Source organism: Anas platyrhynchos, chromosome 26 (genome assembly GCF_047663525.1).
Source record: "Anas platyrhynchos isolate ZD024472 breed Pekin duck chromosome 26, IASCAAS_PekinDuck_T2T, whole genome shotgun sequence".
NCBI classification, from domain to species: domain Eukaryota; kingdom Metazoa; phylum Chordata; class Aves; order Anseriformes; family Anatidae; genus Anas; species Anas platyrhynchos.
Genome location: NC_092612.1, coordinates 693,694 through 710,477, shown reverse-complemented (window position 1 = coordinate 710,477; position 16,784 = coordinate 693,694). Strand labels below are relative to the sequence as shown.

At 71.1% G+C, this 16,784-nt stretch overlaps 5 protein-coding genes across 8 annotated transcripts; 4 read left to right on the top strand and 1 right to left on the bottom strand.

Annotated features, from left to right (window-relative positions):
- Positions 1 to 602: 602 nt before the first annotated feature.
- Positions 603 to 1,515, top strand: APOA2 (apolipoprotein A2). Its single transcript, XM_072028208.1, has 3 exons — positions 603 to 760; positions 1,024 to 1,245; positions 1,335 to 1,515. Exons 1-3 carry the CDS (start codon positions 654 to 656, stop codon positions 1,450 to 1,452), a joined length of 447 nt encoding a protein of 148 aa, XP_071884309.1. The 5' UTR covers positions 603 to 653; the 3' UTR covers positions 1,453 to 1,515.
- A 293-nt stretch (positions 1,516 to 1,808) lies between these two features.
- Positions 1,809 to 3,559, top strand: UFC1 (ubiquitin-fold modifier conjugating enzyme 1). Its single transcript, XM_072028207.1, has 6 exons — positions 1,809 to 1,985; positions 2,523 to 2,590; positions 2,703 to 2,766; positions 2,868 to 2,944; positions 3,175 to 3,265; positions 3,362 to 3,559. The coding sequence occupies exons 1-6, from the start codon at positions 1,863 to 1,865 to the stop codon at positions 3,431 to 3,433; spliced, it is 495 nt and encodes a 164-aa protein (XP_071884308.1). The 5' UTR covers positions 1,809 to 1,862; the 3' UTR covers positions 3,434 to 3,559.
- Positions 3,560 to 3,804: 245 nt separating this feature from the next.
- USP21 (ubiquitin specific peptidase 21) lies at positions 3,805 to 9,349 on the top strand. The gene is made up of 14 exons (XM_072028062.1): positions 3,805 to 3,921; positions 4,888 to 4,942; positions 5,025 to 5,347; positions 5,430 to 5,911; positions 6,594 to 6,653; positions 7,011 to 7,134; positions 7,218 to 7,329; positions 7,914 to 8,051; positions 8,131 to 8,195; positions 8,286 to 8,389; positions 8,479 to 8,644; positions 8,751 to 8,858; positions 8,951 to 9,065; positions 9,183 to 9,349. Exons 1-14 carry the CDS (start codon positions 3,876 to 3,878, stop codon positions 9,271 to 9,273), a joined length of 1,989 nt encoding a protein of 662 aa, XP_071884163.1. The 5' UTR covers positions 3,805 to 3,875; the 3' UTR covers positions 9,274 to 9,349.
- Positions 9,350 to 9,894: 545 nt separating this feature from the next.
- Positions 9,895 to 13,744, top strand: PPOX (protoporphyrinogen oxidase). Its single transcript, XM_038172666.2, has 12 exons — positions 9,895 to 10,102; positions 10,525 to 10,659; positions 11,115 to 11,230; positions 11,315 to 11,447; positions 11,534 to 11,678; positions 11,977 to 12,167; positions 12,578 to 12,638; positions 12,714 to 12,832; positions 12,907 to 13,020; positions 13,101 to 13,250; positions 13,335 to 13,377; positions 13,468 to 13,744. The coding sequence occupies exons 1-12, from the start codon at positions 10,016 to 10,018 to the stop codon at positions 13,596 to 13,598; spliced, it is 1,425 nt and encodes a 474-aa protein (XP_038028594.2). The 5' UTR covers positions 9,895 to 10,015; the 3' UTR covers positions 13,599 to 13,744.
- On the bottom strand, positions 13,656 to 16,678 carry B4GALT3 (beta-1,4-galactosyltransferase 3). Of its 4 annotated transcripts, none has more exons than XM_072028202.1 (8): positions 16,383 to 16,678; positions 16,190 to 16,286; positions 15,733 to 16,022; positions 15,358 to 15,593; positions 15,053 to 15,243; positions 14,845 to 14,967; positions 14,563 to 14,667; positions 13,656 to 14,469 (listed from the first exon to the last, which is right to left on the bottom strand). In XM_072028202.1, the coding sequence occupies exons 3-8, from the start codon at positions 15,989 to 15,991 to the stop codon at positions 14,043 to 14,045; spliced, it is 1,341 nt and encodes a 446-aa protein (XP_071884303.1). In that variant the 5' UTR covers positions 15,992 to 16,022; positions 16,190 to 16,286; positions 16,383 to 16,678; the 3' UTR covers positions 13,656 to 14,042. The 4 variants fall into 4 exon arrangements, with proteins under 4 accessions (XP_071884303.1, XP_071884301.1, XP_071884302.1 ...); XM_072028200.1 differs by having other exon boundaries at positions 15,733 to 16,124; positions 16,209 to 16,286; positions 16,383 to 16,677; XM_072028201.1 differs by having other exon boundaries at positions 16,190 to 16,678.
- Positions 16,679 to 16,784: the final 106 nt, after the last annotated feature.

Sequence of the window (16,784 nt, the reverse complement as noted above, 5' to 3'; positions counted from 1 at the left end):
ACCGAGAATTTTTGTCCCCGGTGCCACCCAGCGCCCTTTGGACGCGTGTTCCCAAACACTTGGCCCCCGGCCCGGCTCCGCAGCGGGGTGTCCCCCCCACCATAGGACCCGTGGGGGGGGCCCCGCGCTGAGTCACGCCGTCACGCTGGCGGCCGAGGGTCAGCGATAAGGCGGCCGCTGACCTTCACCCCCCCCCGGGGGCCGGCGGTGGCCGGGGCGAACCGGGGTGGGCAGCCCCCAAGGGACCCCCCTGAGATGGGCCCCCCGGGGGTGCTGCTGCTGGGGGCACCCACTGGGTGGGGATTTGGGTTGGAACAGGGGTTCTGAGAGGGGGGGCTCATGGGGGCTTCCTGGGGCTGTGGGGGCTCACGAGGCTGTGTCACGGGGCTACACTGTGGGGCTACGGAGTGCCATGGGGCCACCACGCCCCACAGGGCCACCAGCCGAGCCCCCACCGTGTCCCCCCGCCAGCTGCCCCAATCACTGCCACGCACTTTGCCCAGCGTCACCCATCATCGGTCGTGTCCCACCACAGGGCTGTGGGGGGGCCGGGCCCCCAGGGCACGGGGCTGTCCCCGCTGGGCTGTCAACCCCCTGCACCCCCCCCCACCCCCCCCCGCAGTGACCCTTACCCTCGCCGTGTTTACCTGGGCATGGCCTCCCCAGCCCCGGGGGGGCGGGGGCTGCTCAGGGGGATAAAAGCAGCTGCAGCCCCCCAAGGCTGCACTTGTAGCCCCCCCATCCTCTGTGTGCTGCCCAGGTGAGGGGGCAGCTGGCACCTGGGGCAGGATGGGGGGCATTGGGGCAGGATGGGGGGCGTTGGGGCAGGATGGGGGGCATTGGAGCTGCAGGAGTGGGATGGGGAAGGGCAGAGGCATGGGGTGGGGAAGGGTGGGAGGGCGATGGCAGGGCTGGGATGGGGCAGGATGGCGAGGGGGGAGCTGTGGGGTTGTGACGGGTGGGATGGAGCCGTGGGGGTGGTGGGAGCCTGACCCACACCCCCGGGGGTGTCCCCACACCCAGAGCCACCACCATGATGAAGCTGCCGGTGGCCGCGCTGCTGCTGCTCTGTGCCTGCGGCCTCCAGGCCGCCCTGACCAAGCGCGAGGCTGTGCCCGAAGCCGGGGCCGAGGCCCCCCCGGACGCCGCCATCCCCCTGAGCCGCCACTTCCAGACCTTCTCCGACTTTGTCACCAAGGAGCTGCCCCAGAAGCTGCAGGCGGAGGAGCTGCGGAACCAGGCCAAGTACTGGGGGGGGCTGAGGGAGGGGACGGGGGGATGGGGGGACACCCCCAGGGCCTCCCCTCACCGCTCCCCTGTTCCCCCCCCCCCAGGGCCTATCTGGAGCAGGCCAACCAGCAGCTGACGCCGCTGGCCCAGGAGCTGCGCACCAACGTCCTGAACTTCTTCTCCTCCCTGCTGGAGCTGGGCAAGGCCAAGGAGCAGGCCTGAGGCCTGAGCGCTGCCATGGAGCCCTCGTCCCCCCCCCCGCACCAATAAAGCCTTTGAGCCGCCCGCCATGTGCTGTGTGTTGTGTGTACGGGGCTGGGGACATGGGGACGGTGGTTGCTGTGACCCTGGGTGTGGTGTAGGATCGGGAAAAAAAATAAAAAAATAAAAAATATAAAAAAAAATAGGGCTGAGGCCTGGCAAACTCAGCGCTGCCAGCACTAAAGATGGAGGCGCCCCTACTCAAGATGGCGGACGCGGCGCCTCTCGCCCCTAAGCAACATGGCGGCGCCTGGCTTCGCGCCCTCTCCTCGAAGCGTCACTTCCGCCCCACCGCCCCCAGCAAAGATGGCGGCGGCGCCGCGTTTCCGCCCCCTCCCGGGGCCCGGGCGCCGCTTCCGGGCGCGGCGGCGATGGCGGAGGAGGCGGCCCGGCGGGCAGTGGCGGCGCTGCCGCTGCTGAGGACGGCGGCGGGGCCGAGGGACCGGGAGCGGTGGGCGGAGAGGCTGAAGGAGGAGTACCGGGCGCTCATCCAGGTGCGCCGCCCGCCGGGATCACCGGGAACGGGGGGAACCGGGGGGTACCGGGGGGTCCAGGGGGGGAGACCGGGTGCAGATTGGGGGATAACGGTGAATGGGGGTACCGGGGGGGCTATTGGGGGGGTACCGGGGGCGTTACCGGAGGGTCCGGGGGGTACCGGGGGGTACTGGGGGGATACCGGGGACAGATTGGAGGATAACGGTGAATGGGGGTACCGGGGGGGCTACTGGGAGGGGTACCGGGGGGTTACTGGAGGAGTCCCGGGGGGTTAACGGGGATTTAGGGAGGTTACCGGAGAGGTTAACGGGGAACGGGGTCCCGGGGGGGGGGTTACCGGAGGAGTTACTTGGGGGGGGGGGGGGGTTACCGGGGGCACCCAGGGGGGTTACCGGAGGGGTCTCAGGGGGTCACTGGGGGGGATACCGGGGGGTTACCGGTGGGTCCCAGGAGGTTACTGGTGGGGGGGGTCCCTGGGGGGGTTACCGGGGGGGTCCCGGGGGGGTTCCCGGGTTTTTTACCGGGGGTCCCCGCAGTACGTGGAGAACAACAAGAACGCCGACAACGACTGGTTCCGCCTCGAGTCCAACGCCGAGGGCACCCGGTGGGTGAGCGGGGAGGGGGGGGGCAGCTCCCGGTATGGCGGGGGGGGGGGGGACACCGGTGCCACGTGTAAAACACCCCCCGGTGCCCCCCCCGGTGTGTCCCCCCCCCAGGTGGTTCGGGCGCTGCTGGTACATCCACGAGCTGCTCAAGTACGAGTTCGCCATCGAGTTTGATGTGAGTGGGGGCACCGGGGGAGGGGGGGGGGGTCCTGGAGCCGTGTCCCCCCCCCCCTAGGGGGGGGTCCTGACCCATCCCGTGCCCCCCCCCCGGTGCAGATCCCGGTAACGTACCCCGGCACCGCCCCCGAGATCGCCATCCCGGAGCTGGATGGGAAGACGGCCAAGATGTACAGGTGGGGGGGGGCGTTTTTATTTTGGGGGGGGTCCTCATTTTAGAAGGGGCATTTTTTTTGGGGGGGGGCTCATTTTAGAGGGGACAGGCTCATTTTTGGGGGAGAAATCCACATTTTTTGGGGGGAGAAGTTTGTTGTTTTTGGGGGGTTGGTTCTTTTTTTTTGGGGGGAGGCTTTTTTTTTGGGGGGGGCTCGCTCTGGGGGGGCTCATGGCTCTGTCCTCTCTGCAGGGGGGGCAAGATCTGCCTCAGCGACCACTTCAAGCCCCTGTGGGCCCGCAACGTGCCCAAGTTTGGGCTGGCGCACCTCATGGCGTTGGGGGTGAGTGTGGGGGGGGGCACATAAATGAGGGGGGGACACTGGGGGGGGCTCCTCCCCCCCCCCCAGCTCCTCACCTATGACCCCCCCCCCCCCCAGCTCGGCCCCTGGCTGGCCGTGGAGATCCCCGACCTCGTCGCCAAGGGCCTGATCCAGCACAAGGAGAAGTGAGAGGGGCGCTGGGGGGGCAGCGCCCCCCCCGGGAGTGCCGACCCCCCCCCGGAGGTGCTGACCCCCCCACTGCCCCTCCACCCCCCCTTTTTCCCTGCTGTCCCCCAATAAACTCTGCAGCCCTCACCCTGCCCCTGCTGCTGCTGCTTTGTGGGGGGGGTCAAACAAACATTTCGGGGGGTCTCCGCAATTTCTGCCCCCCCCCCGTGGCTGGGGAGGGGCTGTGGAGCCGCGCGACCCTACAAAAACACCCCCCCGGGGAGGTTGGGGGGGGGGCGTTTAAACAAGGCCGCGTCCCCTTTAAGAAGGGGGGGGGGAGGAACGAAGCGGTCGCCATGGCGACGCGGAGGCGTCAGGCGGAGGGGGCGGGGCTGGGCGCGGCGCGGCGCAGTGCGGCGCCGTGAAGCCGCCGGGGGCGGGGCGGAGGGCGGGGGAAGCCAAGATGGCGGCGGGCGCTGCGGAGTTGTTGCCATGGCGGCCCGCGGGAGGTGCGGCGGGGCCGGGGAGGGGGGGGGGAGGCGAGGGGTTTTGGGGGGGGGGCCGGGACCACCGGGAGGGGGTGGGGGGCACGGGGGGCGCGGGGGATGGGGGGGAAGGGGAGGGGGTGGTAACGAGGGGGGTGCTGGGGGGGGGCAGCGAGGGGGAGGGGGAGGGGAGGGGGAAGGGGGGGTGGGGGGGGCAAAGGGGGGTGTGGGGGGGGCATGGGGGGGAATGGGGGGGCTGGGGGGTTGGGGGGGGCACAGGCAGGAGGGTGGGGGACAGGGCCCAGGTGGGACATGGGGGGGGGGGACAGGTAGGGGTGGGGGGGCACAGGAGGGGGCACTGGGGGGGGACAGGGAGTGGTGGCGCTGGGGGGGGGGCAGATGGGACGTGGGGGGGGGACAGGGGCAGGTTGGGGTGGGTGGGAATGGGGGGGACACAGGGGGGATCCTGGGGGGGACAGGGTCTGGGGGGGGGACAGGGAATGGTGACACTGGGGGGGGGCAGGTGGGATGTGGGGGGGGACAGGGGCAGGTTGGGGTGGGGGGGGGGGACATGGGGGTGATAGGGTCCTGGAGGGGACACAGGGAGTGGTGGCACTTGGGGGGGGTCACAGGTGGGACATGGGGGAGGGACAGGGTCGGGGGGGCACAGAACGGGGCCAATGGGGGCATCACCTGGGGAGGGGGCATGGGGTAACGGGGGGACAAGGGGGAGGACAAGGGATGGGGACTGTGGGGGGGCAGAGCTGGGCAGGGGGCACGTCCTGGGGGGGGGACACGGGGTGGGGGTGGGGGGGGCACAGCACCCAGGTAGGACACGGGACGGTGCCTCATTGATGGGGGGGGGGGGACGGGCAAAGGGTGGGGGTCTCTGGATGAGGGCACAGAGCTGGGACCTGCCCCCCCCCACCTGGTGACCTGCCCCCCCCGTGCCCCCCCCAAAATGACTGGGCCCCTCTCTTAACGCCGCAGGCCCCCCCCCGATGGGACGCTCCGGCCGGCCGCGCTCCTCGGGGGGCTGTGAGAGGTGGGCGCCCCCCACCCCCTCCTCCCCCCCCGCACCCCCCCCTTTATATTTTTTATTTTATTTTTTATTCCCCCCCCCCCAGCTCCCTCCTTTTGCCCCCCCCCAGGCTCCTCCCGACCATGCCCCAGGCTTCGGAGCAACGCCTGGGCCGAAGCCGCGACCCCCCCGGCCGCGCCGTGAGCCAGGAACGTCCCGGGGGGGGGCTGAGCCCCGCCGCCAACGGCCTCTCCCCGGCCCCCAAACTTCGCCTGTTGCCCCCCCGGCCCCCCCCCTTGGACGAAAGGGGCAAGAAGCTGGAGCTGGAGCGGGGCCGGGCGGCGAAACGGGGCTCAGCCGCGCGCCGGGGACCCCTCAAAGCGGACCACGGGGTGCGGGTGCCCGCCTCCCCGGCGGTGGGAGGGGGCGGCACGGCCCCCCCCGGGCGGCGTTTCGTCTTCGTCTTCATCCTCCTCATCTTCCTCCTCCTCCTCCTCCTCCTCTTCCTCCACGTCCTTCTCGCTGCCGGCCGCCGAGCGCCGTCCTCGCGGCAACCTGGCGCGCTCCAAATCCGTCAGCATCGGCGACCTGAGCGGCGAGGAGGTGGCGGCGGCGCTCAGCCGCTTGGCGCTGCGGGACGGTGCCCCCCCCCTCCTCACACCCCCCCGGGACCACCACCAGCACCACCGGGACCCTCGGGACCACCCTCGGGACCCCCCCCAGTACCGGCAGCACGCCACCGCCTCGGCTCTCCGGAGGAGCTCGTCCCTACGCCGGGTCAACGGTGGCCCCCCCAGCGCGCCCCCGCTGCTCTCCGTGCGCCACGAGGGCTGGCCCCGGACTCGTGACCCCCCCTCCCCGTTCGTTCGTGGGCCCCCCCCCTCCGACGGGCCCGTGCCCGGGGGCTCGCCGCCGCCGCCCCCCCCCAACAACACCACCACCACCACGGGCAGGGGGCCGGCCCCCAGCAGGCCCGAGGAGAAGGCGGCGGCTGTAAGAGGGGGTTGGGGGGGGCACGGGGGGGTCAAATCCTGGTTTTTGGGGGGGGATTTGGGGTGTGGGGGGGTCCTCGCTTGGTTTTTGCCCCCCCCCGCTTGCCCTGGGTGAAACCCCAGGGTGGTGGCAGTGGGATGGGGGGGGGCTTGTCCCCAAATCGCTGCCCCCAGATCTGTGCCCCCCCCCCCACAGGTCCCCAGCACAGTGCCACCACCCAGTGCCCCCCCCCGGCTCCACCCCCACCTCTAATTAATCCCCCCCCCTCTAAGATGAGCCCAGAATAGCCCCGGGGGCAAATCGGATCAAGCTAACGAGTGTGGGGGGGGGCAGATTAACGAGGGGGGGGGTCAGAGGGGGGCACGGTCCCGTCCCCGCTGTGCCATGGTGGGGCCACGGGGCGCCACGCTGCTGGAGCTGCCCCCCCCGCGGCCCCCCCCGCTGCCCCCCGGCCTCCTGCCCCATCCTCACCTCCGGGGGCCGGGGGGGCCCTGGGGCTGCTGTTGGGGCGCCAAGAGGTAAAAGGGGGGGGAGGGCAAGGGGGGAGTGGGGGAATGGGGGGGGTAAGGGGGAAATGGGGGGGTTGGGGGTGAGGGGGGGGGTCCTGGCTCGCCCCCAGCCCCCCCCCCCGGGGGTGGTGGTGTGTGGGGGGGCTGAGGGCTCTGTCCTGGTGTCCCCGCAGACCCCCCACGCGCTGCTGCTGGGCTCCGGCCACGTCGGGCTCCGGAATTTGGGCAACACGGTAAGGGGGGGGGGGCAACCCGTGTCCCCTTGTCCCTGTGTCCCCACGTCGCCCTGTCCCATCCCTGTCCCCAAATCCCCCTCCCCAAGTCCCCATGTCCTTGTTCCCTGTCTTTGTCCCCAGTGTCCCAAATCCCCATCCCCGTGTCCCCGTCCCCAGTCCTTGTCCCTGGTGTCCCCAAATCCCTCTCCCCAAGTCCTTGTCCCCAGTGTCCCCACATCCCGTGTCCCCGTGTTCCTGTCCCCATGTCCCTGTCCTCAGTCCTTGCCTTGTCCCCGGTGTCCCCACACCCCCCTCCCCGTGTCCCAGTGTCCCCAAATCCCCCTCCCCACGTCCCCACGTCCTTCTGTCCCGCAGTGCTTCATGAACGCGGTGCTGCAGTGCCTGAGCAGCACCAAGCCCCTGCGCGACTACTGCCTGCGCAAGGACTACCTGCAGGAGCAGCCCGCCGGGCCCCGCGCCCCCCAGGAGCTCACCGAGGGTGGTGCCACCCCCCCCCAGCACCCATGGGTGCTCATCTCCTTGACATAAACCCCCCTGATGCCTCCCGTTCCCCCCCCGCAGCCTTCGCCGATGTCATCGCGGCGCTGTGGCACCCCGAGCCCACCGAGGCCGTCAACCCCGGGCGCTTCAAGGCCGTGTTCCAGAAATACGTCCCCTCCTTCACCGGCTACAGGTCAGCAGCACCCATGGGTGCTCGTCCTCGTGCCCACGCTTGGGTGCTGGTTGGGGTCGTGGGGGAGCACCAGGGGCACGGCCTCGTGTCTGTGGGTGGGTGCTGGGGGGACACCAGGGGGGTTTGTTCCCTTATCTCGTGTGGTTGGGTGCTGGGGGGCACCCTTGGGTGCTCGCCGCTGGTGGGTGGGGGCTGGGGGTGCTCAGCGCCGTCCTTACGGGTGCTGGGGGCACCTCTGGGTGCTCGCCTTCGTTCCCACGGCTGGTGCCAAGGGGGCACCCATGGGTGCTCAGCCTCATCCCTGCAGCTGGGTGCTGGGGGGGACCCCTGGGTGCTTTCCCCTTGTGGGTGGGTGCTGGGGGTGCTCTGCTCACCCTGATCCCCACACTTGGGGGCTGGGGGCACCCTTGGGTGCTCAGCCCCATCCCCTAATTGGGGCCTGGAGGTCCCCAGGGCGCCGCAGCGGTGAGGCGAGGGTCAAACCCCCCCCCCTCCAAATTGCCCCTCCGAGGGGGTCTGAGTCTGCCCAGGGGATCTGGCGGGGCCGGGGGGCACCCATGGGTGCTGAGGGCCGCGCGCTGCAGCCAGCAGGACGCGCAGGAGTTCCTCAAGTTCTTCATGGACCGGCTCCACGCCGAGATCAACCGCAAGGCCCGCAGGACCCCCAGCATCCTGGCAGACACCCGCCGCCCCCCCGCGCCCGAGGACAGCGACACGCTGAGGTTGGGGGGACACTGGAGGGGTGGGAGACACAGGGGGGGGGGTCACAGGCCCTCACCGACCCCCCCTGACCCCCCGCAGCGACGACGAGCGCGCCAACCTGATGTGGAAGCGCTACCTGGAGAGGGAGGACAGCAAGATCGTGGGTGAGCGCGGCCACCGTGGGGCAGCCCCTCATGGCTGGGGGGGGTCCCCAGGTTTTTGGGGCCGTGCTGACCCCCCCTGGCCCCCCCCAGACCTCTTTGTGGGGCAGCTGAAGAGCTGCCTGAAGTGCCAGGCGTGTGGCTACCGCTCCACCACCTTCGAGGTCTTCTGCGACCTCTCGCTGCCCATCCCCAAGGTAGGACGGGATCCCCCTTGGTTAATTGATCCTCTTGTGGTTAATTAGAGCCCCCCCCCCAGGTTAATCTAAGCCCCCCCAATTTGCAGAAGAGCTTCGCGGGCGGGAAGGTTTCTTTGCACGACTGCTTCAGCCTCTTCACCAAGGAGGAGGAGCTGGACTCGGAGAACGCGCCCGTGTGCGACAAGTGCCGGCAGCGCACGCGCAGCACCAAGAAGCTCACCATCCAGCGCTTCCCCCGCGTCCTGGTGCTGCGTATCCTTCAGGAACCCCTCATTTTTTATTTTTGGGGAGGGGTCCCGGGGGGGTCCCTGCCTTGTCCGGGTGATGTCCCTTAACCCCAGGGCCCCCCCCACCCCAGACCTCAACCGTTTCTCCACCACGCGCTACTCCATCAAGAAGTGCTCCGTCTTCGTCGACTTCCCCCTGCAGCAGCTCAACCTGCGCGAGTTCGCCAGCGAGAAGGCGGGTAAGGGGGGGCCAGGGGGGTCACGGGGGGGGGGGGGGGCAGGGATTTAAGGGGGGGGGTCTCAGCTCTGAGCTGTGCCCCCCGCCACGCAGGCAGCCCCGTGTACAGCCTCTACGCGCTCTGCAACCACTCGGGCAGCGTGCACTACGGCCACTACACCGCCTTCTGCCGCGACCCCTCGGGCTGGCGGCTCTACAACGACTCCCGGTAGGTGCCCCCCACCCCAAAAATTGACCCCCCCCCCCATAAACCTTGACCCCCCCTGACCCCCCCCAACCCCTTTCACCCCCCCCCCGTGGCTCCGTGCTGAGGCTGCGGCCGCAGCGTGTCGCCCATCAGCGAGAACCAGGTGCCGTCCAGCGAGGGCTACGTCCTCTTCTACGAGCTCCACGACCCCCCCGGCAGGAGGCCCTGAGCTGCGCCCCCCCCCCGGGGACCCCCCCCCGGGACCCCCTCCTCCTCCTCCTCCTCCTCCCACCTGCCCGGGACCCCCCCCTCCCCCCCCTCCAAGTCCCGGTCCCCGGTTAACGGGGGGGGGGGGGGGCCGCGGTTGGGCGGCTGTACAGAGCCCCGGCGGCCCCACCCCAGGGGCTTTTGTGAATAAATTTATTAAAAAAAGACCAAAAACGAGGAGTTTTGGGGGGATTTGGGGGGGGGGGGGAGCCCTGGCTGGGGGCGCTGGGGGGGGGGCAGAGAGAGGGGGCGGGGCTATGGGGCAGGGGGCGGGGCCAGAACCAAAGGGGCGGGGCTATAGAACAGTGGGCGTGGTTATAAGCAGGGGCGTGGTTAGAAAGTGGGCGTGGCTATAGGTAATGGGCGTGGCTATGGAACGGGGGCGGGGCTTATCCTACACGTGTCTTATAGGGAGGGGGCGTGGCTTGTTGCGGGAGGGGCGGGGCCAATCAGGGAGGCGGAGCCACCAGGGGGGCGGAGCCACCCTAAGGGCGGGGCCTGCCGCGTCCATCAATGAGACAGCGCCGCGCTATTGGCTGCCGTTAACCCCGCCCCCTCCCTCTCCACCAATCACCGAGGAGGGGCGGCCCCCCCCGAGCTCTGAGCGGTGCTCGCGGTTTCGGTGTCCGGAGGGAAACCGGGAGCGGGGCGCGGCCGGGCCGGGCACCCCCGGGCCCCCCCTCCCCGTTTCGGCAGCGCCCCCAATGCCGCGCACCGTGGCCGTGCTGGGGGGCGGCATCAGCGGCCTGGCCGCCTGCTACCACCTGGCCCGAGCCCCCCAGCCGCCAAAGGTGAGCGGGGAGGGACCGGGGGGGCTCTGAGCACCTTCCCCGGTGCCCCCGGTGCCTCCCGGTTCCTTCCCGGTCCTTCTCCGGTGCCCCCCGGTCCCCTACGGAACCCCCCGGTCCCCCCCCGGTCCCTCCCGGTGCCCCTCCGGTGTTCCCCGGCTCCCTCTCGGTTTCCCCCGGTGCCCCCCGGCGCCCCCCGGTGCCTCCCGTTCCCTCCCGGTCCCCCCCCGGTACCCCCTGATCCCCCCCCGGTGTCCCCTGGGCCCCCCCGGTGCTCCCCGGTTCCCTGTCGGTTTCCCCCAGTCCCCCCCAGTTTCCTCCCGGTGCCCCCCAGTGCCCCCCTGTTCCCCCCCGTTCCCCCCGTTGCCCCCCCCGGTACCCCCGGTTCCCCCCGGTGGCCGTGACCGCGGTTCCCCCCCCCCCAGGTGGTGCTGCTGGAGGCCAGCGGCCGCCTCGGGGGGTGGCTGCAGAGCACCCGCACCGAGGACGGGGCCGTCTTCGAGCACGGGCCCAGGGGAGTCCGGCCCGGGGGGGCGGTGGGCACCGACACCCTGCACATGGTAACGGGGGGAGTCCGGGGGGGGGCCCTGGGGTGGGGGTCTGGGGGTCCCATGGGGGCTGGGGTGGGTGCAGGGGGCTGGGGAGGGGTCCCTAGGGGGGTATTGGGGGGTTGCTGGGGGGTGTCAGGGTCCTGGGGTGGGGGTCTGGGGGGGGTATCGGGGTCTTGGGGGGTCCCTAAGGGGGTGCCAGGATCTTGGGGGGGGGACCTGGGGGGATGTTAGGTTGTTGGGGGGGCTCTGGGGGGGTGTTGGGGTCTTGGGGGGTCCCTGGGGGGGTGCTGAGGGACCCTGGGGACGGCTGAATGGAGCCGGGGAGGGGTCCCAGGTGGGTGCCAGGCTCTTGGGGGTCCCTGGTTGGGTCCTGCGGGGTCTCCAGCTTGGTGCTGGCATCTGGGGGGGTCCCGGGGGGGGGTCCTGTCCCTGTCCCTGTCCCCATCCTCCCCGTGTCCCCACAGATCTCAGAGCTGGGCCTGGAGAGCGAGGTCCTGCCCGTCCCCGGGGACCACCCGGCCTCCAGGCACCGCTTCCTCTACTCCGCCGGCGCCCTGCACAAGCTGCCCTCGGGTTTGGGGTAGGTGCCACCCCCCCAAACCCTTCCCACCACCCCCCCCAGGGGGGCTCCCATCCCCTGACACCCCCCTCCCCACGTCCCCAGGGGGCTGTTTCGCCCGGTGCCCCCCTTCTCGCGGGCGCTGCTGTGGAGCGGGCTGCGGGATCTGCTGGCCCCAGCGGGGAAGGATCCCGATGAGAGCGTCCACGCCTTCGCCCGCCGCCGCTTCGGCCAGGAGGTGGGTGCCTGCAGGGGGTGATAACACCCGGGGGGGGCTTATCAGGGGCTGCCTCACCCCGTCCTGCCTTTGTCACCCCCCCCCAGGTGGCCGACATCGCGGTGGACAGCCTGTGCCGGGGGGTGTTCGCCGGGGACTGCCGGCAGCTCAGCGTCCGCTCCTGCTTCCCCGCGCTCTTCCACGCCGAGCGGCGCCGGCGCTCCGTGCTGCTGGGGCTGGCGCTGGGAGGGGGTGAGAGACGGGGTGGGGACACCGAGGGGACACCGAATGCTGCCCCCAGGGCATGTGGGGACACTGAGGGGACAGCCCAGGCGGACGGTGTGGTGCTCGGACACCCTGGTGCCACCGTTATGGCACGTGGGGACACCCTGGTGCCACCACCATGGCATGAGGGGACACCAAGGGGACACCCTGGTGCTGCCACTATGGCATGAGGGGACACCCCCGGTGCAGGGACACCGCTAGGACATGGGAAGGGACATGGGGGTGACCCCGGTGGCACGGTGCCCGAGGTGCTGTGTCCCCGCAGGGCAGGAGCGTGGTGCTGAGTCGGGGCTGAGCCGGCGGGCGCGCGCCGAGCGCTGGAGCCAGTGGTCGCTGCGGCGCGGGATGGAGACGCTGCCCGAGGCACTCGCCGCCTTCCTGCGCCCCCGCGGCGTGGAGCTGCGCTGCCACGCGCCCCTGCGCAGCCTGCGGCGCCGCCACGACGGCCGCTGGCAGGTAGGGACCCCCGCTGACCTCGGGGAGGGGTCCTCGTTCCTTCGGGGGGGCTCTCTGTCCCAAAAAATTTGGTTCCTGTCCCCTCCCGGGGTGGCACGAGGGTCAGGGTGCTGGCTCAGGGAGGTGCTGGGAGCCCTGGGTTTATGCCCTGTAATTTGGGGGTGCTGGGATCCCCCTGGTCCTGTCCCATAATTTGGGGGGGTCCCCTCCTTGTATTTGGGGTGGGGGCTGGGACCCCATGGCTCTTTCCCCAAGGTTTGGGGACTCCAGGACATTTCACCTCCAATTACAGTGGCTGGGACCCCCTGGGCAACCCCCAGGCTCACCCCATGGCTTTTGGGGGAGCCATTTGGGGGTGCCAGGACCCCCAAACCCCCTGGGGTCAGCACCCCCTTTCCCTCTCCCCCCAGCTCACCCTGGCAGACGGCACCGTGACAGCCGACCACATCATCAGCGCCCTCCCAGCCGCAGGTGGGTGCTGGGGCTCCCCAAACACCCCAAAATCCACCTGAATCCCCCCAAATCCTCCCCAAACTCTGCTTCCAGCCCTGGCGGAGGCGCTGCCGGCCGAGGCCGAGCCCCTGGCGCAGGAGCTGCGGCAAATCCCCACGGTGGCCGTGGCCGTGGTGAACCTGCAGTACGAGGGCGTCACGCTGCCCGTCACGGTGAGAGCCCTGCACCCAGGACCCCCCCCCAGCCCCCCCCACCCCCTTGTTCACTCCTCTCCTCCCCCCTAAAGGGTTTCGGGCACCTGGTGCCTTCCTCCGAGGATGACTCCCTCCTGGGCATCGTCTACGACTCGGTGGCCTTCCCGCAGCACGACGGCGCGGGGCCGGCTTCGGTGCGGCTGACGGTGGGTGAGGGCCCCCGGGGGAATAAAGGGGAGGGGGAAATACCGAGGGGGGGCTCACGGGACCCCTGTTTCTGCCGCAGGTGATGCTGGGGGGCGCCTGGTTCACGCAAGCTTTCGGGGACCCAGCGGCGGTGACCCCGGCCATGCTGCTGCAGCGGGCGCAGGCAGCGGCGCAGGAGCAGCTGGGGCTGGAGGTGGCACCGGCACGCAGCATCGTCAGGGTGCAGCAGGTGGGTGACGGAGTTTGGGGGTCTTGGGGGGTGTCAGGGGGGGTACCAGGGGGTCCTGGGGCTCACCGGCTGCTCCTTCTGCAGGCCTGCATCCCCCAGTACACGCTGGGCCACTGGCAGCGGATGGGTAAGGCTGGGGACAGGGACACAGGGGGGACGTGGGGACACGGGGGGGGGACACACAGAGGCTGCCACCGTCCGTCTGTCCGTCCCGCAGAGCGCATCAGCCGGTTCCTGGCGGAGCAGCGGCTGCCCCTCAGCCTCGTGGGCGCCTCCTACGCCGGGGTCTCCGTCAACGACTGCATCGCCAGCGCCAAAGCGGCCGTGGGGCAGCTCCTGGGGGGCTGAGCTCCCCCCGGGGGGGGGGCCCGTCCCGGCTCTCCCCGTCCCAGCAGGCAGCAGCAGTAGGACAAAGTGTTGTTTTTTTAATGGAAAACCCCTTATAAAGGCCCAGGGAGCAGCTCATAAATAGAATAAATAACCGCACACCAGCAGCGGAGCCTGCGACTCTCTCCAGGCACCTGCAAGCCTCCGGGGAGGGGGGGCCGAGCCTGGCCCCAGAGCCCCCCGGCTCTCCCCCATCCCCTATTTCTGAGGGGCTCCCCCCCCTCCACCAGGCACCAGCCCTGCAGCCGGCAGCTCCCCGGGCTGCTCCGTGCTCGCTGCTCCCCACAGTCTCTCCAGCAAGGCAACAGCACGAGCCGGCCCTGGCAGCCGGTGCGTGCCCGGGGCGGGGGGGGGGGGCCCCCCATCACGGTGCCGGTTCCCAACCAACAGTCCTCACGGCGGGGGCTAACGGGGGCCCGGCGGCCAGCTCTGGTTGTACCCGTGGTGTGTGGGAAGGGTCCCCTCTGCCCCAGCCGGGCTGCCACCAGCCCCGGTCACCTCGCGGCTGCGCTGGGTGACCCCCCCGGCAGAGCCGGCGGTGCCCTGGGTGCCGTTGGCCGCGGTGGGCAGCCGCGGGGACAGGGCCAGCCTGAGGTCCCCCAGCCCCGGCAGCTTGCGCAGCATCTCCTCCCGGAAGGGGCTGTTGCTGTTGCGGTACCTCTGTCCCTCGCGTCCGGGGCCCTGGCGGCTTCGGCCGGCGCGGGGGTCGCTGCCGATGTCCACGGTCAGGTTGGTGTAGAGGGGGTGCAGGTGCTTGGCCAGCAGCGTGTAGGTGAGGGAGTTCATCCCGTCCTGCGTCCACATCCGCTGCGTGCGGATCAGCAGGTCGAACCTGCGGGGACAGCGGGGCTGTCACCCTGCACCCCCCAGCACACCCACCGGCACCCATGGGTGGCCCCGTGCCCGTCCCGAGCCCGCTCCCCACCTGTGCGGGTTCTCCTCGTTGCCTTTGTCCCCTTTGTGCTTCACCATCTTGTAGTGGCCGATGGAGACGGGCGGCCGGACGATCTTCATGCCAGCCAGGCGCACCCTGCGGCAGTCCCCACGTCACCAGGATGCTCGGGCACACCCGTGCAGCCTGGCCACCCGCCAGCGTGCTGGCAAAGCCACCCCCACGCTTTGTCCCCATGAGGAAATGGGACGCAGGGACACGGGGACATCGCTTTTCCTGGTAGCGAGGGAGGGACAGCACCGCGCCACGTCCTACCTGGTGGCAATGTCGTCGTCCTCACCGCCCCAGCCCCAGTACTCGTTGGGGAAGCCGTTGATCTTCATGTACTGGTCCGGGGTGAGAGCAGAGACCCCCCCGAAGTACTGCGAGTAGGGCAGGCTGCGGGGACACCCCAGCGGCTGAGCCAGGCGGCGGTGGGGCCGGCCACTGGGGTGTCCCCCCCCATCTCACCCCCACCACTTACTTGTACCCAAACTTGTTCATGGCGACCGAGACGTGCTTGGGGTTCCAGGGGTCGCAGGTGTAGAGGTTGTAGTCGTTTTCGGGGATGAGGTCGACGTCGTGCAGGAAGAGGCAGTCCCACTCCTCGTCCTTCAGCGCCTCCTTCACCCCCACGTTCAGCAGCTTGGCGCGGTTGAAGGTGCCGTTGCCCGCCTGCGGGGTTTTTTGGGTGGGGAAGAAATGGAAAAAAAGCCAAAAAAAGCAGCTGGGAGCGGCTGGACCCCCCCGGGCTGAACCCCACGGCCACCCCCGTCCCCAAATACTCACCTGGTGCACCAGGTAGATGCCGTACTGCAGCTGCTGGCGCTGCAGGAAGGGGTGCAGGTAGTAGAGCAGGTAGCCCAGGTGGCTCTCGCGGTTGCGGTAGGGGACGATGACGGCGGTGCGGGCGCGAGCCTCGCAGGCGGCCGGCTGGTAGCGGCCCCCCGGCTGCACCGCCGGGTTCTTGGCCCGGATCTGCTCCAGCGTGGGCACCCGGCTGAAGCTCACCGTCAGCGGGCCGACTGCGGGGGGGAAACGGGGCGATGGAGACCGACCCCAAAAGCCGGTCCCCGTGGTGGGGGGACTCACAGGGACTCATAGATCCCCCCCGATCACACCGAAGCCCCCCGGGGGGGTCAGGGCCACCCGGCCGCCACTCACCGAGGAACGGCGAGCGCTCGGGGCAGTAGGGGGGCGGCTGCGCGGGGTCGGCGTCGAGGCGGGCGGCGGGGGGCTGCAGGCGGCTGAAGTTGGCGTAGACGTCGTGGGTGCGCGTGTAGTCGAAGACGGGGCCGGCGGCGCGGCCGAAGAGCGAGGTGAGGTTGCGGAAGCCGCCCAGGGAGAAGTAGGCGACGAAGGCGAACTGGCAGCCCACCAGCAGGGCCAGCGTGCACGGCCGCTCCAGCAACCGCCGCAGCATGGCGGGGACGGGACCGGGCCTGCTCCGGGGCCTGCACCGGGAACGGGGCCTTCACCGGGCGGCCTCCCCGGAGCCTCCCTGCGCTGGGCTGGGCCTGACCGGGCTGGGCCTTACCGGGACGGTTCCCGGTGGCCTCCCCGGAGCCTCCCCTTGCTGGGTCTTCACCGGGCGGCCTCCCTGTGCAGGGCTGGGCCTTACCGGGCCGGTTCCCGGTGGCCTCCTCGGAGACTTCCTTCTCTGGGTCTTCACCGGGCGGCCTCCCCGGAGCCTCCCTTCACCGGGCCGGTCCCGGGGCCTTCACCGGGCCAGGAACCCGGAGCCTCCCTTCACCGGGCGGCCTCCCCGGAGCCTCCCTTCGCTGGGCCGGGCCTTACCGGGCCGGTCCCGGGGCCTTCACCGGTCCGGAGCCTCCCTCCACCAGCCCGGGCCTTCCCCGGGCGGCCTCCCCGGAGCTCTCCCCCGCCGGGCCTTCACCGGGGCGGTCCCGGAGCCTCCTTTCGCCGGGCGGGGCCTTCACCGGGCAGCACCGGGGCCTTCACGGGGCCTCCCCCGGGGCCTGGGCCGGGTGCGCGCGGGGGCCGGGCCTCATGGCGGGGACGCTGCGGAACCGAGGGAGCGGCCCCGGAGCTCCCGGTGGTGCTGAAGCCGCCGCCGGGCTCAGCCCCTCCCGGCCGCCGCCATCTCGGACGTGGCGAGGCCTTAAAGGGGCCGCGCGGCTGCAGGAGGGCGGGGCCGGGACCGGGCGGGACCGGGCAGGGCTCGGGGGACGGCCCCAGGGGGGGGGAGCCGGGGG